Genomic DNA, 19,866 nt, shown 5'->3' with positions numbered 1-19,866 from the left:
GCTGGCTAATATGTAGAGATTATCTCTGTTTATTCATCAACTGAATCTGCTGTCATTTCTGATAAAAATGACACTGGAACCCAGAAGTCAAGACCAGGCTTACAGAAGTGAGCAGATGACAGGCAGGCAACTGTGCCATAAAGAAAAGGGCCCCCCAACTCACGGCAGTTGCTTGGTCTTCCTCTATTTCCAACAAGCCCAATTTTAATGTCGCCCAAATTCTACTGATGGGACAAGTCATATCACCTACAAATACATTAAATGATTAGCCAGACCACCAAAATTGGTGAGCTCAGCCAACATTATTCTATTCTATAAAATTAGTTCAAGCAAAACCATAAATATCAATGATTTAAACCAATTTTTTTTCCATTAAAGACAAACCAAAATTAATCTACTTTTAGGCAGGCAAGTGGGCCATTAAGCAAAGAGCCTCCAAACTCATGCAGATGTTTGGTCTGTCTTCATTGAAGAAACACGAATGGTGGAGGTTGGTCTCCATCAAGAACCAAAGATTGGGCAATGTCCCCCAACTTCTGCTGATGGGACAAGTCAGAACACCTTCATATACATTAGAGGGTTGGCCAGATCAACAAAATTGGTAGACTTTGCCAACAGTGACCTCCAGCTCAAGTAAAAAAAAAATAAATATCAATGATTTGAACCAAATTGCTTCTACTAAAGACAAACTAAAATTAATCAACAGGATTTTTAAATCTTTTTTGTCTTTTAATGAATAAAAGTCATGAAACAAAAAAAAAGAAAGAAAAACAACTGGAGTTAAAGGGACAAGATAACATTTTATTGAACGATTAAAAATTATATATATCTCTTAATATCAAAAATATGAATTTGACGAATTATAGTACAGCACATATATTACCCATCTGTAATTACATTTCATTATCCTCTGGTAATCCAAATCCTCCCTAGTTATACATCGTCTAATAATAAAATAATAAATATATCACATGAAAAATCTGCGACATTGCTGGCGGGAAGATAAAATGCAGAGGAGGAATGGGAGAAAGAAAGCTTGTGTTAGGGCCAATCTCCAACTCCAGTAAAGCAAGCCTAGTATGTGTGCACATGGAACATAGTATCGGTACAGCAGAGCAGAATTTGTCATTCCAGATAGGACACCCCCTCCGTAACTCTGCTCCATCTGTATACCCTTACATAGTAATGTTATACTGCGATGGTTGCATTTTGTGGGAACCTCCCTGAGTCAATACTTACTCCCACCCATTGTTCAGCTCAATAAATAACTCATTCCTGTGCTCAGATGTTAAGACAGTCGAAACACGTTTTGAATTATTTTTGACCTCCTTTCTTATCTCCAATTAATAGGAAAATTCAATTTGCAAAATGTCGTTTGGAGGAGTGCGGACTGATACTATTTTCTTGTCAATGAAATTGATTGCTGCAGAAAAGGGAGTCATATTGAAAATGGCACCATAGGTAAAAATAGACTAGATAATTATCGCATTAGTTACTGAGCAGCAGTTTTAGGGAAGGGGTTTATGGCTGTAATGATGGATGCTTAAGTTTTCGTTTCCAGTTAAAGAAAGCTACTTCGGAATGATCAGTTAAAAACTTCTAGGCACCCTATTGGGAGAAGAAACCTATAAGTTTTGACTAATTATATTCGGTATTCCGTGGTTGAATATTTATTGGAAAATATGTTCTTTGATCTTTTCCAAACTCAATCTTTATAATAAAATACTAGAATTAGAGATTAGACAATTGGAATTTCCAAGGTAGGAGAATTGGGTAAGCATACAGTAGTTTGGCATATTAAGTTGGTAGGCTTGAATTTTGGCACATTTAAAGGACACTTATTAATAGTGCATGTTGGTGAAAAATTAGAGTTGATTTTTAATGTTCTATACAATATCCAAATCTAAAATTTTATTGATCTATACATAATCTAAATCTACAATCTTAGCAATAAACAAAAAACACTACTTTAGGTTTTTCCCATTCTAATCCCGTTTTTTTTTTCAGTTGTTTAGCATTTTCAGACACATTAAGTGTGAAGGTGTGCTTTATAGGGAATCTGACAACAGAATTTTGCCCAAACTACTTAGTCCAGCAATACCTTTATATGGCTAGTCCACTCCTCCGCTACTGAGAAATCAGAGTTTGAATTAATATGGAAATGAAGCTGAAGAGCTATGGTAGATCTGCAGCCTCAGTCACTCCAGCTCTATCTATTCCAAACACTGCCTTCTTCTTCATGACTGACAACCTCTATGCTGTCCACTGAATAAAGAAGTCCAACTTTTGACTTGTCCTAACATGCTCAAAGAACTGAATGGGAACTGTTCACGGCCACAGCCTTGCATAGAGATGAGTGCATACTACACCCTCACTGCTACTTCCATATCTATCCTTACCTAGTGCCACCATAAAAGAGTAACTGCAAACCTCTTTGATGTATGACTTCAGGCAAAGGAGGAGCCGACAATCAAGCAAGAGGAAACAGTGCTGGGCAAGGAATAGAGCTGGTGTGCCAAAGGCTTCAGATCAACAAATAGTTATTCAGCCTAATTTGCATATAAATTAAAAGGTTGATTACTCGATAATAAAGAAACTAACTATCCATATAAAGGTATTGATGGCTTCGTCTTTGAAAGAGCTACATGTGCATATAAATAGTTTGGGGTGTGAAACCCTGCTGACAGATTCCCTTTAAAGCCCCCGTCACACACAGCGATCTCGCTAGCGAGATCGCTGCTGAGTCACAAGTTTTGTGATGCAACAGCGATCTCACTAGCGAGATCGCTGTGTGTGACACCTATCAGTGACCGGACCCCCTGCTGGGTATCGCTGATCGTTGTGGAAATCCCTGGACATTTTTTTGATCGTTGGTCTCCCGCTGGCCAGCACGCATCGCTGCGTGTGGCAGGCGGGAGACCAGCGATCAGCGAGCTGGAGCTGGTAACCAAGGTAAACAGCGGGTTTCTAAGCGCTGCGCCGCACTTAGAAACCCGCTGTGTACCTTAGTTACCAGCGTGCTGGTGCAGGGAGATGGTAAGCAAGGTAAACATTTACCTTGGTTACCAGCTCCCTGCACCAGTGTACTGGTAACTAAGGTACACAGCGACGCGCGCGCTCATCGTCGCTGGTGCTGATCGTTGGTGAAGCTGCCTGTTTGGCAGCTCACCAGCGATCATATAGCGACACACCAGCGATCCTGACAAGTTCAAATCGTTGTCTGGATCGCTGGTGAGTCGCTATGTGTGACGGGGCCCTAAGGCATGTTACTTGTGAAAGTCTATGAGCTAGGACCCACATCTCATGCCCATTCAACATTTAGCACAAAAGGCATCAAGCCTCCAGTCTATGGTAATCGATGTTACAATTGGAACTATGGGTCTGAAATGCGTGTTCAACGGAAAACTCTTCGAAGAAATCGAAGAAGACAACAGTGGGTCACTTTTTTCTAGGATTAAATCCTAGCTCAATGACCATCATCAATCCCTTTTTTTTTCTAGAAACCATAGCTATTCTTTTCTATAGACAGTGTCTGGTGTTACAGGTCATTCACATCCAGGTGAGATCTACATTAAGTTGGTACCTAAACACCATGGGCAAAGCAAAGTGGCTTGTTGGTGCCCACATCCCCTTCCACACTCTGGCACCTGCACTAACTTCCCCCTTAGTAAAGCATTTCCATAAGTTGGGGAAAGCATTAAGGAATTAAATAGCTTTTTCCCAAATCCAGGATGCAGAAGGATCATCATGATAGCCACCATAGCTGAATACTATAAGGACATATTTATCAATTTATCCACCTAACTAGCATTTACCTAAGAAATAGTGCTTAGACAACAAAAAGTGCTATTACTTTGATTCCATTTGAGTATAAAAAACAACAAATATTAATATATTAAGACATAATAAACTAGAAAAATAAGAGACAAGGCTCAAGGGGAACTTTCACACCAGAGAAAAAGACACTGGAAAATGGTGTTAGAGGTGAGGACATAAAAAATGAAGAATTGTACAGGTATATATTCAGAAGAAAAACCAAGCTTGTGTACTTGGAATGGAGTGTTATGATTTTAAATTGTAATAAAAAAAAGTAGGGGAGACGCCAGAGTAAACAACTTACCATCATGGGATGTTGGAAGGCAGTACCACAGGTTGGTCGTGGTGTGTATAAACCTACATGGAATATGTTGAGGTGATTCTGGAGGATTTCTATTTACCATCAAGGTGATCTCAGGACATATTGACCAATATAGCGATATAAGACAGGAGGATGTAACTGATCATGTGCCACTTATAGGAGAGCATCAGATATGGGGCATGAAATGACAAGATTTATCCCATCTAGAAGAGCTGTGAGAAGGCAGAGAGGACTATCTGTTTGGTGATCCTGGAGAAAATCTAGAGAGTCCTATAGAAACGAGAATAAAAAAGGACCCATCACTTGCCATAACTATGGATTTTTTTACCTGGCAAAAATGCTCCTGTTTTCCTGAATCTTGGGTTGTTTCTCTTTTGTTCCTTCTTCTCTTGGTTCCTGAAATATGGTCCCCTCTTCATTGTAAATGAATGAGCATGGACCTGGTCCTCAAGAAAACTTCCATAGAGGAGACTTGAGGACCAGACCCAGTTGGCTAAAAAGACTAGATTTATTTACAGGGAAGAGGAGGTCATATCTCAAGAAGGGAGAGGAGCAGGAACAAAAGGAAAACAATTACAGATTCAGGAGAACATTGGCATTTACACCAAGTTCAAAAATTACATACCGTATTTATGGCAAATGACCAGCTCTCTTTTCTGTGTAGGGAGAGAACACTGAAAACATGGAATAAGACTATTTTATTCCTGGCTGGCTGAAGTGGTTTCAGCAAGAAGAATCCTTCCTGGAGTAAAAGCTAAAGCGATACATGGCCTTCTGTTGGAGTTATACTAGATACATAGTGAAAGCTTACTTCCTTTATTGCTTTAGGCATTAAACACCTTCTACGTGATGAATGTACTGCTGGATTCAAAGAACAAGGTGGTGGTGGGTGGAAGTCGGGAAATATCTGGGGACCATAACTATGAGTCCGCTGTGGTCAAATGGCACAATAATAATATTTTTGGGGGGTAGTTTGAGTTAACAGTGAAAAAAAAATCTTTCCCAAAAATGTGGTCCCCTCAAATATAGTGCAGTCTAAACGGTACATTTTCTCCAAGCTAGATGCTTGGGAAACAAAATATGCAAATATCCTCATCACAGTCCCAGGTTTCTAGTGCCATTTACAGGATTGTTTCTTACATTCAAAGGCACTGGAGACCCTGCTGTCTTCGTCTGTGAAAAGGCTATTTGCATCCGTTAAACATAATAGTAAAACATACTATGATGACAGATACATATACAGATTTTGAGCATGTAGGAAAACACTCTTTAGACTAAGCCTTGAAGTGAATGGTGCTGAAATAAGAATTTTGGCAAAATATTTTTTCACATTTTTGATTTTTTTTTTTTTTTACAACTCGGTTATGTTCTTTTCTGGAGGAAGTCTAGCTAAAAATGAGAGCCCAGCTCTCGAAACTGGAGGACCACATTATCCAAGTTATGGACAAGCAATATTATTGAGTCCTGCTCTATAAACCTTGAGTTGAAGGGGCTGCCAGCAGCTGACCGCCTCCTAATTTCAATTTATACTATGAGATTTTTTCTGACTTGGGACTTTTCAACCTCCAGCCTTTTGGAAATTGTGGTTTCCCAACCACTTGGGTTGCAGACCACTATGATTCAGTAACTTATAAGAACTAATCATGGTATATGGACTGCTAAAAAAACAAATTGAGGCGATTCTTAAGTATTTTACCCTAAAATAAAAGGCATTCATCTTGATACTGAAATGATCTAATAGTGAAATACATACTCGATCAAATCCAGTCAGAATCTGGAGTTTTCTTCCTGAGCGCATCAACGTCAGGTCAACTTAGAGAATCGCATTGAGTCATTACCATATTGCAAATATGTCCATATCAATTCTCTGATCTTTATGATTAATTATCTTTTGGTTGAAGTCTTCACATCACTGTATATTGTTTCTGCCTTGTTTTCTGGCGCTGGGACTTTGACAGAAGGATTGTTGGGGAGTTGGAGTGATACATATTTCACTTCATCCTGAAATAATGTAAAGAAGAAAAGAATGTAAAGAAAAGTAGCAGAGAAAACAGAGTTTGTAGAGGAAGGTCATACATTTAGAGAGAGTTTCTCAATCTGAAGGACAACTGAATCATAGATTTCATGTGTAATACATTTCCCCTGATTTCCCCAGATTACATCTGAATCTGATCTTCTGAGATTTCAGTGGACCATCTGAAAGGACTCTCGCAGCAGAAAAGGAACTAACTAAAGAGGACCACATAATTCAATGAGCTGAAAAAAATGGGATACTGTAGCTTCAGCTCATTACACCCATCTCTGGAATTTCAGTGAAAACCCCATCTGTGGAAATTCAGTGGACCTTCAGGCTATGTGCCCACGTAGCGTTTTTTAAACGCTCAGAAAACGGGTTCTCCTTCCCAGAAAACGCTCGTTTTTTCCCTGCCGCGATTTTTGCACAAAAACGCGCGTTTTTGATGCGGTTTGACCCCGAAAAACGCATCAAAAACGCTTAAAAAAAGCTACGTGGGCACACAGCCTTAATATCTGGGATGGCAGTGGACACCTCAATCTCTGGAATGGGTTTTCAGATAACTCCCAATCTTTGAAATTTCAATGCCACCTGATCTCTGATATTACACTCGATCTCTGGGGCTTCAGTGGATCCCAAATCTCTGGGATTTCAATGAACCACCTTGAAGGAATCGTCAAACAGAAAAGAGCGAGGATAACCTTATTTAATAAGCTTACTACTGGAAAAATGGGATCCATTTGCCTCTGCTTATTACACCTGATCGCTGGGATTTCAGGTAACTCCCAATCTCTGGGATTTCAGAGGACACCCAATCTCTGGGATTTCAGTGGACACCAAATTTCTGGGATTTCAGTGAACATAAATTTCTGGAATTTCAGTGGACATTAAATTTCTGGGATTTCAGTGGACACTCAATCTCTGGAATTACACCTGATCACTGGCAATTCAGTGGACAACCAATCTCTGAGATTTCAGTGGACACCCAATCTCTGGGATTTCAGTAGACAATGAATCTCTGAAATTTCAGTGGACACCCAATTTCTGGGATTTCAGTGGACCTCCTTGAACAAAACTTCTAACAGAGAAGAACTAATCAAAGTGGACCACCTTGTTTAATAAACTTCCTATTGAAAAAAAGGGCACGCTATAGCTTTTGCTCATTAATACTATTTTGTCTTTGGCTCTTAAAACAGCTATGAGCATTTTTCCTACCCTCACCTCTTATAAAAAATAAAAAAGACATGACTCTAAAGCTCTTTCACTTTGGGTAATAAAATAGGAATCCAAGCCCTTTGGAACTGCCCAACAATCTAAAAAACAAAGCTTGAAGTCCAACTGGAAAACCGGGAAGAAAGGGAATATATTTCTTCGAAGTTGGACATTTTTAGCACTCTAACCTCTTTTCAAAAAATAGTAAAATGGTGCGAGGATATTTACCTTTTCTTCTTGAGGGGGGTTTGTTATTGTGGTCAGCGCCATAGCTGGATAAAACAAAAATAACTATGTTTTATTTGCTTATTAAAAATATAAAAGCAAACAAAATATTATTAAATAAATATACAATATCAGTATAAAAAGGATAATGATAATGGAATAATAGTATGATAAAATAATTTTACGATATAATATATGCATATATATATTTATATTAAACATGTTAAATTTGTTCACATGTAGATAGACTTAGAGTAAAAATAAATCATGTTCTTATCCAGGAAACAATCAACATTACTGATTTGAACCAGCTACAGGAGAGGCACAAAGTCCATGGGCGGACACATTTACACCACCATTATTCATACTTTGCATCAGGAAGTAATTATTTGTACACCTCTAGGTATGTCAGGCTAGGTGTTCATCATTCAGCCATGGACTGTTGGGGATTTTCTTGCTTTTAAACCAATCCAGAGACAAATTAGAGGAGGTTCTCGCCCCTTTGCTCTGAAGATAGGTACTTAGATCCCCAAAGGTTTCTCTTGTTTTGCTATTATAAGACCACCCATATAAAGGTAGGAGTTTAGTTGAGGGCTTAATTGACCAGGGGGTGGAGTGGGGGAGATCTCCTGTTAAAGTTCAGTGCCTAACAGCCAGGGAGAGGTTTGTCAAAAAAAGGGAAATTAAATGACTGATTACCCGGAATTACCCGACATACATAGAAGATAAAAAAGAGGAGACTCCAGACGCAGCTATTTTTATTTCTCGCTATATATTCCACATTTACTGTTTATTTAAATGCAATGTACTGATTTGCAAATATTCTTTTTTATTGTTCATTTGGGTCCTAAGTGCAAAATTAAAGACGTTGTCCACTTTTAGGAAAGTGGGACCTAAACTTTGTAAAATACACTAAATAACAAACTCAGCAGGTAATTAACATTTATGGGTTCAGTGCTGGCTTCCAGACGGTGTTCGGGGATTAGTGTTTTGGCTCTATCCAAGCACTCAGCTAGATAATAACTTACAGACACTCCTCAGGAGAAAGTGCCAGAAAAATATTAATAAATACTATCACAATTTCACCTATAGGTGTGTCCGCAAACAGTGGGTGACAGTTCAGTCATCCAATCTAGGACAGGGGTGTGATGAGCTGTCAGTATGCTGTGTGACAGTTCAGCCATCCAATCGGAGCTGGGACATACCGCAGCTTCCTCCACGGGTCTGCTATTCTAGTAATTACCTGGCTATTTAGCTGTCGCTATGCCTTGTGGTGTGCGCTTTCTCTGTTTTCTGCGTTCCTGTATTTGATCTTTGTTGCCAGACCTTGGAACTTGACTTGAGTCTTTGTTTGCCTTGCCCTTTTGCCTTGATTCGTTACATTCTCGTAATTCTGACCTCGGACTGGTACCTGACATACTCTTGGTATCTGACCCCGGACCTCTTGACTACCCAGTTTCACAGCTTATCCGTAAGTAGTGATTAGCATCACAAAGACTAATTAGAAAGTCATTTAAGAAAGTAGTCCCCAAACTTTGTAAAGTTCCTAAACTAACAAACTCATCAGATACTCACCCTTACTAGGTCCAGCGCCATCTCCCTTCTGGTGCATGCACTGATGATGTGACATCACCACTACAGCCAACATACTGATGGAGATGAACCTGGACCTAGTAAGGGTGAGTATCTGCTGAATTTGTTATTTTAGGAACTTTGCAAAGTTTGGGGCTCAATTTCGAAAAACAGTTTTCTAAACAGTCTTTATGAAAAGAAATTCTAGCGCTATGCTGCTGAGGAGTGTCTATAAGTCATTATCTAGTTGAGTGCTTTGCAAAAATGATTACAAAAAAATCTGTGAAAACTCTGGTTCCCTATCCTTTCTCTCAGTGTTAGAGATAGCAGGAGTGAGGGGGAGGAGCTGTACACAGATTAACTGTGGAGTTGAAGTAAAGTATCTAAAGTCTCATGGAGGGCAGAGAGGAAAACACATAGAGGAGATAAGTTTGGAGGTGCACTCTGGAGATATGATAGATAATATAGTGCCACTCTATATCATTAACCTTACCTCCGTTTGATTTGTTTTCCGCTTTGATTTCTGCATATACTACACTCCCTGTAGAATAAAAGTATTGTATGAGACCAAACAGTATAGAACACATTTACTCCTGCCAAGTATCAAATGAATGCAGACTGACCAAGCCTTGGTTTCCAATAAAAAAAAAATAGTGAGGTGTCAATAGTAGGGAAGGAATAATAGAAAAACAGAAGCTCGGTTGTGTCGAAGATCCAAGGTCAGGACAGTTAGCAGAATCAGGATGTCGCCTGGGCCTTATATAAAATTCAAACTTTTCATTGCACCTGATTTTTCTGGTACAGTCCCCTGACCAGAATCACAAAAGGAACATGGTATTGTAAAGACACACCCAAAGGGGGATGTTCACAAATGTTTCTAGGGTGAATGTGACGACCAGAACCACAAAAGGGATAGCGTATTGTAAAGACACACCCAAAAGGGGGTGTTCACAAATGTTTCTAGGGTGAGTGTGACGACCAGAATCACAAAAGGAACATGGTATTGTAAAGACACACCCAAAAGGGGATGTTCACAAATGTTTCTAGGGTGAGTGTGACGACCAGAACCACAAAAGGGATAGGGTATTGTAAAGACACACCCAAAATGGGGTGTTCACAAATGTTTCTGGGGTGAGTGTGGCAACCAGAACCACAAAAGGGATAGGGTTTTGTAAAAACACTCAGAAGGGGGTATTCACAAATGTTTCTGGTGTGGGTTTGGTGACTCATATAAAAAAAGGAACAGGGCTTTGTAAAAACACTCAAAAGGGGGTGTTCACAAATGTTTCTGGGGTGGATTTGGTGCCCAGAACCACAAAAAGGACAGGGTATTGTAAAGACACACCCAAAAGGGGGTGTTCACAAATGTTTCTGTGATGGATGTGGTGACCAGAATCAAAAACGGGACACAATTTTGTAAAAACACTCAAAAGGGGGTGTTCACAAGTGTTTCTGGGATGGCTGTGGTGACCAGAATCAAAAAAGGACATGGTTTTGTAAAACACTCAAAGGGGGTGTTCACAAATGTTTCTGGGATGGATTTGGTGACCAGAATCACAAAAGGGACAGGGTATTGTAAAGACACACCCAAAAGGGTGTTCACAAACGTTTATGGGGTAGATGTGATGACCAGAATAAAAAATGGGACATGATTTTGTAAAAACACTCAAAAGCGGGTATTCACAGATTTTTCTGGGGTGGGTGTGGTGACCAGAATGAAAAAAGGACAGGGCTTTGTTAAAACACTCAGAAGGGGATGTTAACAAATGTTTCTGGGGTGAATTTGGTGACCAGAACCACAAAAAGGACACGGTATTGTAAAGACACACCCAAAAGGGGGTGTGCACAAATGTTTCTGGGGTGGTTGTGGTGACCAGAATCAAAAACGAGATAGGATTTTGTAAAAACACTCAAAAGGGGGTGTTCACAAGTGTTTCTGGGATGGGTGTGGTGACCAGAATCAAAAAAAGGACAGGGTTTTGTAAAACACTCAAAGGGGGTATTCACAAATGTTTCTGGGATGGGTTTGGTGACCAGAACCACAAAAGGGACAAGGTATTGTAAAGACACACCCAAAAGGGGTGTTCACAAATGTTTATGGGGTGGATGTGGTGGCCAGAATAAAAAATGGGACATGGTTTTGTAAAAACACTCAAAATGGGGTGTTCACAGATGTTTCTGGGGTGGGTGTGGTGACCAGAATAAAAAAAAGGACAGGGTTTTGTAAAACACCCAAAGGAGGTGTTCACGAATGTTTCTGGGGCAAGTATGGAGACCAGTATAAAAAAGCACAAGGTTTTGTAAAAACACTCAAAAGGGGTGCTCACACATGTTTCTGGGGTGGGTTTGGTGACTCATATAAAAAAGGAACAGGGCTTTCTAAAGACACACCCAAAATAGGTTTGTTCACAAATGTTTCTGGGGTGGGTGTGGTGACCAGAATGAAAAAAGGAACAAGATTTTGTAAAAACACTCAAAAGGGGGTGTTCACCAATGTTTCTGGGGTGGGTGTGGTGATCAGAATCAAAAAAAGGACAAGGTTTTCTAAAAACACCCCCAAAGGGGGTGTTAACAAATGTTTCTTGGATTGGTGCTGGTCACTGTACTCATGGGTGTGGTGACGAGATTCAAAAAAGGGACAGGATTTTGTAAAAACATGCCCAAGAGGGGGTGTTTCACAAATGTTTCTGGGGTGGGTGTGAGTCCTGTGATACAACAGATAGTGAGGTGTCAAATAACACAATTAGACCTCTAACGTATTTACCAGATGGAAATATAAGTAATCCAAAAACTACAAACTAATAAATAAACACCTAACTAGAAAAACAGATCTATCAGCATCAGCTTGTTGATGGTTTCCATATAGTACAAACACAATTTATTCTCAGTTTTTCTCATGGTTACATAGTTGGGGGCTTCTTTTTATCTCACTATGGTAATACTGCTACAAAGAATTGATACCATGTGAAGGTCGAGCATCCCAAGAGCTCAGATTGATCAACATCAGCTTGCTGATGGTTTCCATGTGTTTTCTTTTCACAGTTTCTCCTGGCTACATAGTTGGGGACTTCTTTATATCACACTAGCTTTATAAAGAGCACATGATAATCACACATATGAAGCGATAATATACATTACCTGTCTGGGCATTAAGGTCATTTAGTCTAGAGAGAAAAGAAATGTACATTAGTGGAGGAGCACGGCACGATGCAACGTGTGTTTACGTGAGTTTGCTCAATTTAATATGCAACGCTTTCAGTGGGAATTCCTGCTGTGCATATAGGGTTATATAGTGTGGTATATAATGGTGAGCAGCTGTATGTTTATATTAGTTTGTTAGTATGTAGATTACATGCGGCCCACTGACCCTTTTCTGATATATCAGGTACCCTTTATACAAGGCAATGCTTATAACATGCAAATAGTCAACTTCTATATTATACATAGGGTTTAATATACTCATTCAGATGTAGCAGAGTTGTTTTATTTATTGCCCCTTTACTTCCTAAATGCAAAGCGTAGCAACTTTCTAATTAGTCTTCATTACAAACATTTCTTCCATTTGCTGCTGCAGAGAATCTGTAAGTCCTGTATTTAGCTCTGTGCTAAATAAATATCCATCAGAACTCTTGATATCTCCATTTTCTCAGTGTCAGAGATAGTCGGAAGGGGAAGCAATCGTAAATTGATCTGCACTGGAGAGGGGGAAAGTATCCAAGGTCTGATGGAGGGTAGATAAAACAGGCTACAGACATTAAGGAAAGTTATTTTAGAGGGGTATTCTGGATTAAGCAGATTATCACCTATCCGTTGGATATGGGTTCAACAGTTAGTACCCCAAATTATCTCTAATACAGGGGTCCTCCTCACTCCTCCCAACCACAAAGCCAAGCCAAGATGAGTTATATGGAACACTAGTTGTACATGCTCCACTAACTTTTTGCCACTTATGACAATAGTCAAGCAAGGACTGCACTGGTGCATGTGTCCTGCCCCTATTGAAACTTTATGGCACTGTTAAAGAAAGCTCCATTCAGAATTTAACTATGGTCATCAGTACCATAGACTTTAAAAAAGGGCAATACGCATGCGCGAGTACTGCATGTGCTTGTTTAAAGGGTTAATCCAACACTACAAGCTATTACCTATCAATGTAATAAGTTATAACTTATAGTTCAGTGACTAAGACCCCAAAAATTCCAACAACCAGGCTTGAAAATGTTTTGATGGATTGTAGCAGTAGCCGCGCATACACACCTTCGCTCTTTTCCTTTTCCTCGCTGATATACTTTACTATCTCCTGTAATGAATGGAGGGTAGGCATGCAAGCATGGCCACTGCTTCATTTAGACAAGGTTTGTCTTGGGGTTGCCAATAGTTGGACCCTCATTGGTGATGAAGCCGACACCTATCCCATGGAGGTTTCATATGATCCTATTCGTCATACAATATGCCCCCCAATACCATTGTCATGACTCTGTTGTCGAGGTGTCCTGGGACCAAGGGATCCTTCCCTGTCCCAAGCGCTAGGGGCGCCCTAGCTTGCCCTGTTCCCCAGATTACTTCTGATGGTGAAGACGTCGGGGCCACATACCTTGCCTTAGCTCCTCAATCTGCCCTTAGTCTCTCCCACCTCCCAGGAAAGAGGGGAGTAGTAGTGTACCAAAATACATCAACCAGACTATCAAGGTATTACAAACAGGGATAAAGGTAAATACCAATCATACAAATATACACACAAAAATAACAAAGGTAAACATCAGGGAGTGGAGGATGGGGTTAAACCAAAGTAGGAGAAGAAAGGGAATTATCATGCACTCAAAACCTAGCAAAAGTCATAGATAAATCCACCAAATGCCTTCTCAAATAATAGCCAAAAACAACCTCCAGCCATGCAGCATAAGCTAGCCAGGTTCCTGATTCTATAGGAGATGGGAGTGGCTAACTGTGATCAGCTGAGAGCCTTAACACAGAAAAGCTTCCAGGAGCTCTCAACTGAGCAGATTAATCCCTGTACTACAAAAAGAAATCTGCACCGTTTAATATGAAGGTGAAGTGCTTCTAATTAGTGCAGGAGTAGGAGAAATTAGACGCTGCGGTCTTCTGGCTCTTCCCTGTTGTGGTAAATGCGTGACAACTACTTTGTGCACAAGTCCTAACTCTCCATGCACTTAGCTCTCCCAATATAATGATGATGCATGCCAAATGACAAATTAACAAAACTAGCTCTGCTACATCCTAGTGAGCGGCTGCTACAATACGAGACCGTATTTGGGGCAAAAGGAGAAACTTAACTAAACAATAGGAAGATCAGGTTGGGTCATATAGTTAACAGCTGCGTTCAGACGCATGATTTATGCATACCCTATACAATAGTATGGGTGCTGAAAACAGAGACACCCAACACTAGATATGCAGTCCTGCACTGTACTGGTTAATAATAAAGGAGCTCCGCTGCGTTTCTATTGCTACCATTTGATGTTCACGGACATAGATCCAAGTCTAAATTCTGCCCAGCTCAGTTGTCAAATTCAGCTCTGCTACATGTGCACCTTTTATTTGCAAAGGAATGGCCAAAATTGAGTAATCAGGAATTACGCTTGAAAAAAAAAATATCAAAAGGAAGCAATTTATGGATTAGCAATGGAAAAAAAATACAAGGATGATTAAGATTAGTATCTGTGTGATTTACGTCCATCTATGTAACAAATAGACTCAGCAGTTTCTTCCCATTCTAGAAACTCGTCCATTTGTACATAAAGCTCTTACCTTCTGTCCTCACCGCTCCGTTTTTCTGCAGGATACAGAAATGTGTTATATCAGCAAAAGATAAAGAAATGAAGAAATTGAAGAATAATAGACAAGAAACAACAATTATCATTGTTGGTAGCCCCGGCACTAGATAAAGCAGCCCACCAGAGATGAAGCAGGCAGCAAAATGATAGGACTGTGATTTTTCTTTTATTGCAAGCCCGATCCAGGGGCGAGGAATAAAAGCCAAATATATACTGTATCGCCTATATGATGTCATGTCACTTTGACAACAGTACGAAGCCAAAGTGACTGCTTGCAAGCACATTTAGTTTAAAGTGCATAATACAAAATACAGATAAGATTTAAAGGGAATCTGTCACCCATATTTAGTGATATCATGTAAAGATATCACTAAATTGTGCGTCCCATAAGGATTCTAGTAGGGCTTTTGACTCTCCCCGACGCCGCACCTTTGAGGCATAAACACATAAATACCTTTTTTATCTTGTTGGGGATGCATGCAAATCGCCGCTGTCCGGTCCGATGGGCGTGGCTTAGTATTCTTCTCCCCCCCACCTCCTCGGCTTGCTTTACGTAATCTTCGTCTGTGAATACCACAGACGCCGTTGGTTGCCGCGCTTGCGCAATGTAAAGGCCCTCGGTGCCTGCACAGTATGCTTTGCCCATCTGTGGACAAAGCATAAAATCGCTACTGCGCAAGCGCCGGTATTTTCCAGCGCGGTCTATGCCCCGGAAGTGTGACCTGCATGTGAAGACTTCCGGGGCATAGACCACGCTGGAAAATACCGGCGCTTGCGCAGTAGCGATTTTATGCTTCGCCCACAGTTGGGCAAAGCATACTGCACAGGCGCCAGGGGACTTTACATTGCGCAAGCGTGGAAACCAACGGCGTCTGTGGTATTCACAGGCAAAGATTACGTGAAGCAAGCCGAGGAGATGGGGGAGAGAAGACTACTAAGCCACGCCCATCGGACCGGACCGCGGCGATTTGCATGCATCCCCAACAAGCTGAAAAAGGTATTTATGCCTCAAAGGTGCGGGGTCGGGGGACTCAAAAACCCTACTAGAATCCTTATGGAATGCACAATCTAGTGATATCTTTACATGATATCACTAAATATGGGTGACAGATTCCCTTTAAGGGCTCTGCACACTTTTGCAACTTTTTTTTATACTGTCCTAAGCATCTAAAACTTAAAGGGTTAATCCCACCATGTTTGTAAATGGATATTGCCGGATAGGGCTTGTAAATACAAGCACTTTTGCAATTTACTGCTTCTTAAAATTTGCAGCCGTTCTTGAGATACTAACACTTTTCTTGTGGTTACAGCTCGTTGCCTAGAAGACCGATCACCGCTGCTGTCTAGCATGTAAGCACTGAGCTGAAGCTGCCCAGCATTAGGAGGTAATAGTGCTCTCAAGCAATTCTGAATAGGTTTAATATAGCGTTTACAAGATCCATAGAAAAGACACTGTGTAAGCACTATGCATTTTTTGCTGTGTAGCAGCGGTGGTCGTTCTCCTAGACGATGAGCGGTAAACAAAAGAAAAGTGTTAATGTTTCGAACTGCTGAAAATTTTAATAATCAGTAAATTGCAAAAGTGCTTGTTTTTACATGTTCTATCTGAAAATACGCTTTTATGAATATGGAAATATAGCTTTAAACTATGCAAATTGGCAAATTGTTTTGCTTAAGGGAGTCTGTTACTTCAAAATGACTGTTCAAACTAAGAGCACCCCTGGTGTGACCAAACAGTGCAGTGCACCTTCCTAACTATGGCATTTGTTTTACATCTACCTCTTCCCTTCTTAAAGCCAGAGCTTTCAATGAAGACATAGGAAGGTGGAAATAGGTGCACAGTTAGTAGGTGGGAGGATGCACTGATGAACCATTCGGCCACACTGATGGTGCACCAAGTGCTTGTGCTTGGTTTAAACAGTCACTTTGTGCTGACATGCTCTCTTTAAAAATCTACTGTTGTGCGTCTACAGCTCCTTTGCACAGCTATGCGTGTCTCGGTACAGATAAGACAAGATAACGTAAAAATAGCTGGAATAGTTTTTAGACATGGAGGTGCATAGGTCTGCACAGGAGCTGTAAACATGAAACGGTAGTGTATTTTAATTCAAGGCCATTTACAAAGTTACACATTTTAGATGAGCTCTTAAAAAAAATGTTGCAAAAGAAGATATAAATTTAAGTATTAGATATCGGCTTAGGGATTGAGGTCAACCCCAATGAATCGAAACACGCAAAGCTAGCATAGAAATAGATAAACCACATATAAAACTTTGAGTAAAAGCAACCGCATTGCCAGTGGAAAGATATGTGACATCACTGCCTAAGTATTCAAAGTCCATGGGTTATTTCCAGCATACAAGAATAAGGAAAGGTAAATGTTATACCCAAACTGTAAACCTTTAGGATCACTTTTTTTTTACTTAAACACATTAATTTTCTGCTAAAAATATTTTTTGCTATTGGGCTTCAGTAAACTTTTTGGATAGTTTGACTTCTACAGCCTCATTGTATCACAATTCATAGTGGACTGAATAACTGAGAATCTGTCAATGTCACGATTATCCTTAGCCTTCTGAACACCTGCAAACTGATATATGACCACATCAAGGTTCGACTCAACTTAGGTTTTGTCATAAATCAGCTTAGAAGATGGATCAGGGGAAGATAGATAAGAGCTGTAGACTGATATTAGGCGAGATGATTTGTGACCATATCAAAGTTCAACTTAGATGTTATCATAAAGCAGATTAGAAGATGGTTCAGGGGAAGAAAGAGAAGAGTTAGGCTGGTTTCACACTTGCGGTTTTTTTTGAGCTGCGTTTTTGCGCATACATGCGCATGCATTTTTTCCCTATACTTAACATGGGTGCGCATTGTCATGAGTTTGTACTCATTTGTATGCGCATGCGTTTTTTTGTAGTGTGCGCCTGGGCCCACAAAATGCATCCTGTTGCATTTTTTGTGCGCCCGACCTGTCTCAAAAAAAGCATGCGCACGCAATGCGCACAAATTCACCCAAAAACACATTAAATTCTATGGGAGCTCTGACGCGCGCATGGTCATGCGCACATCAGCGCAAAAAAAGCATGCTTTTTTTGCACAAACCATGCGCAAAAAACAAGAAAACGCATACAAAACGCATGATGCGTTTTTTATGCGCGTTTGCACTGCGCACGCAGCGCAAAAAAACGCAAGTGTGAAAGTAGCCTTACAGAGTGATATTAGGCAAGCTGATGCATGACCAGGGTTCAACTCAACTTAGATAAAGGTTCAACTTAACTTAGATGTCATAAATCAGTAAAGCAGATATTTAGGGGGAAGAAAGATAACAGTTACAGACTGATATTAGGCAAGCTGTTTTATGACCACATCAAAGTTCAACTCAAATTAGATGTCGTCATAAATAAAGTTAGAAGATGGTTTGGGGGAAGAAAGATAAGCGTTATAGATTAACATTTGGCAAGCTAACTTTCAGATTCACAGTTAGCTCATGCTGTGATGCATAAAGGCTCGAGAAGTCACGCAGGCCCAAACATTTTATTCAAACCTAATTGCTAAAACTATTGTTAGCCAGAAATTTATACACCTAAGTAAAAAAAAATGTCCCCAAAGGCATTCATATCCTTTAAGACAATTCTAAACAAAACTAATAGCCTAGAAAAATTGATACCAAAGGTAAAGCCAAATACCATAGACTTTGTAGAAGAGCTGTCAGTCAAGCAGAAGGAGGCATGGAGGCAGGAGAATAGAGTCGGAATGACAGAGGTTTCAGATCTACCATAGCACTTCAGCATCATTTGTATATCAATTTAAACACTGATTTCTCAGTAACAGAGGAACGAACAGGCCATGTAAAGGTATTTGCTGGAATGGTCTTTGAAAGAGCTACAAGTGCATATAAACAGTCAGGTGGGTTTAATCCTCCTGACAGATTCACTTTAAGACATTTCAAATGGATATACCTTGGTGTCTTTTATTGAAGCATCACTAATTAAACATCAGATTGGAACAGAATAATAAGTCCTATAAGACTAAAAAATCCCGTATGTTAGTTAGAGATGAGCAAATCAATTTATTGCTAATCCAATTCTTGTCAAATTATTAGGAATTGGATGAAAATGACGAAAACTGAACTGACGAGCACATCAGGAAAGTGCCACATCAACTCGGCATGGCCAAGCAGGCTTCCCCATAGTGATTTGATCATCTCTGCAATATATAATTGTTATTGTCACAATAAGTGTTAAAATACACCTAAAAACGCATAAAAATGATTAAAAACAGAAACAATTAGATATGAAGTAAACAAATGTAAAATGCTAAAAACATAAATCCATACATATAGGGTATGTGCACACGCTGCAGATTTTGATCCGTTTCCGCAGTGTTTTTAGACACGCGGAATTGCATCAAATCCGCAGTGTAGTGCACAGGCAATGTAATTCAATGTGAAATTAAGAATTACTGTGCACATGCTGCGGAAAAATCCGGGCAGATTTGCAGCAGATTTTTTTCCGCAGCATGTCACTTCCTTCAGCGGATTTGCAGTTGTGGATTCTCTCTCTCTACAGCAAAAAAGCATGACAATCCGCAAGAAACACGCATCAATTCCGAATGAAAACCGCATCAATTCGGGATAAAATCCGCCACCATTATTGGCCTGCGTTTTCTGCCAAGAGATGCAGATTCTCTGCAGAAAATTCCGCAGACTAATCTGCAACGCGTGCTCATCCCCTTAGAGTATATCTATAGCATGATTAATATACTACATAAATGGTACAAGTTTTAATAATGATACAAAGCAGGACAGGACACACAAAGTTGTCTTTTTTTCTCATCACATTCAGGGCTTATGCTTTCTGTGCCGCATGATGCCAATGTTTGCCCATTACTCCCATTGTAAAAAA

The 19,866-nt window shown here is 40.0% G+C and overlaps 1 protein-coding gene across 2 annotated transcripts in view; it reads right to left on the bottom strand.

Moving 5' to 3' along the window:
* Positions 1-780: 780 nt before the first annotated feature.
* The window catches only part of LOC141085422 (cell adhesion molecule CEACAM1-like), a 60,767-nt gene continuing 41,681 nt past the window's right edge, over positions 781-19,866 (bottom strand). Inside the window, exons 9-13 of one of the 2 annotated variants that reach the window (XM_073570776.1) lie at positions 14,931-14,955; positions 12,300-12,325; positions 9,655-9,702; positions 7,593-7,636; positions 781-6,139 (exon numbers count right to left, since the gene is read on the bottom strand). In XM_073570776.1, the coding sequence (XP_073426877.1) occupies positions 6,023-6,139; positions 7,593-7,636; positions 9,655-9,702; positions 12,300-12,325; positions 14,931-14,955 (260 nt within the window). In that variant the 3' untranslated portion in view covers positions 781-6,022. The remainder of the gene's footprint in view (positions 6,140-7,592; positions 7,637-9,654; positions 9,703-12,299; positions 12,326-14,930; positions 14,956-19,866) is intronic. The other variant, XR_012231296.1, reaches the window with a different exon arrangement.

The sequence above is a fragment of the Dendrobates tinctorius genome, unplaced genomic scaffold, assembly GCF_039654945.1.
Source record: "Dendrobates tinctorius isolate UK_male_01 unplaced genomic scaffold, ASM3965494v1 ptg000028l, whole genome shotgun sequence".
In the NCBI taxonomy this organism is placed as follows: Eukaryota; Metazoa; Chordata; class Amphibia; order Anura; family Dendrobatidae; genus Dendrobates; species Dendrobates tinctorius.
This window is presented reverse-complemented; position numbering and strand designations above follow the sequence as displayed.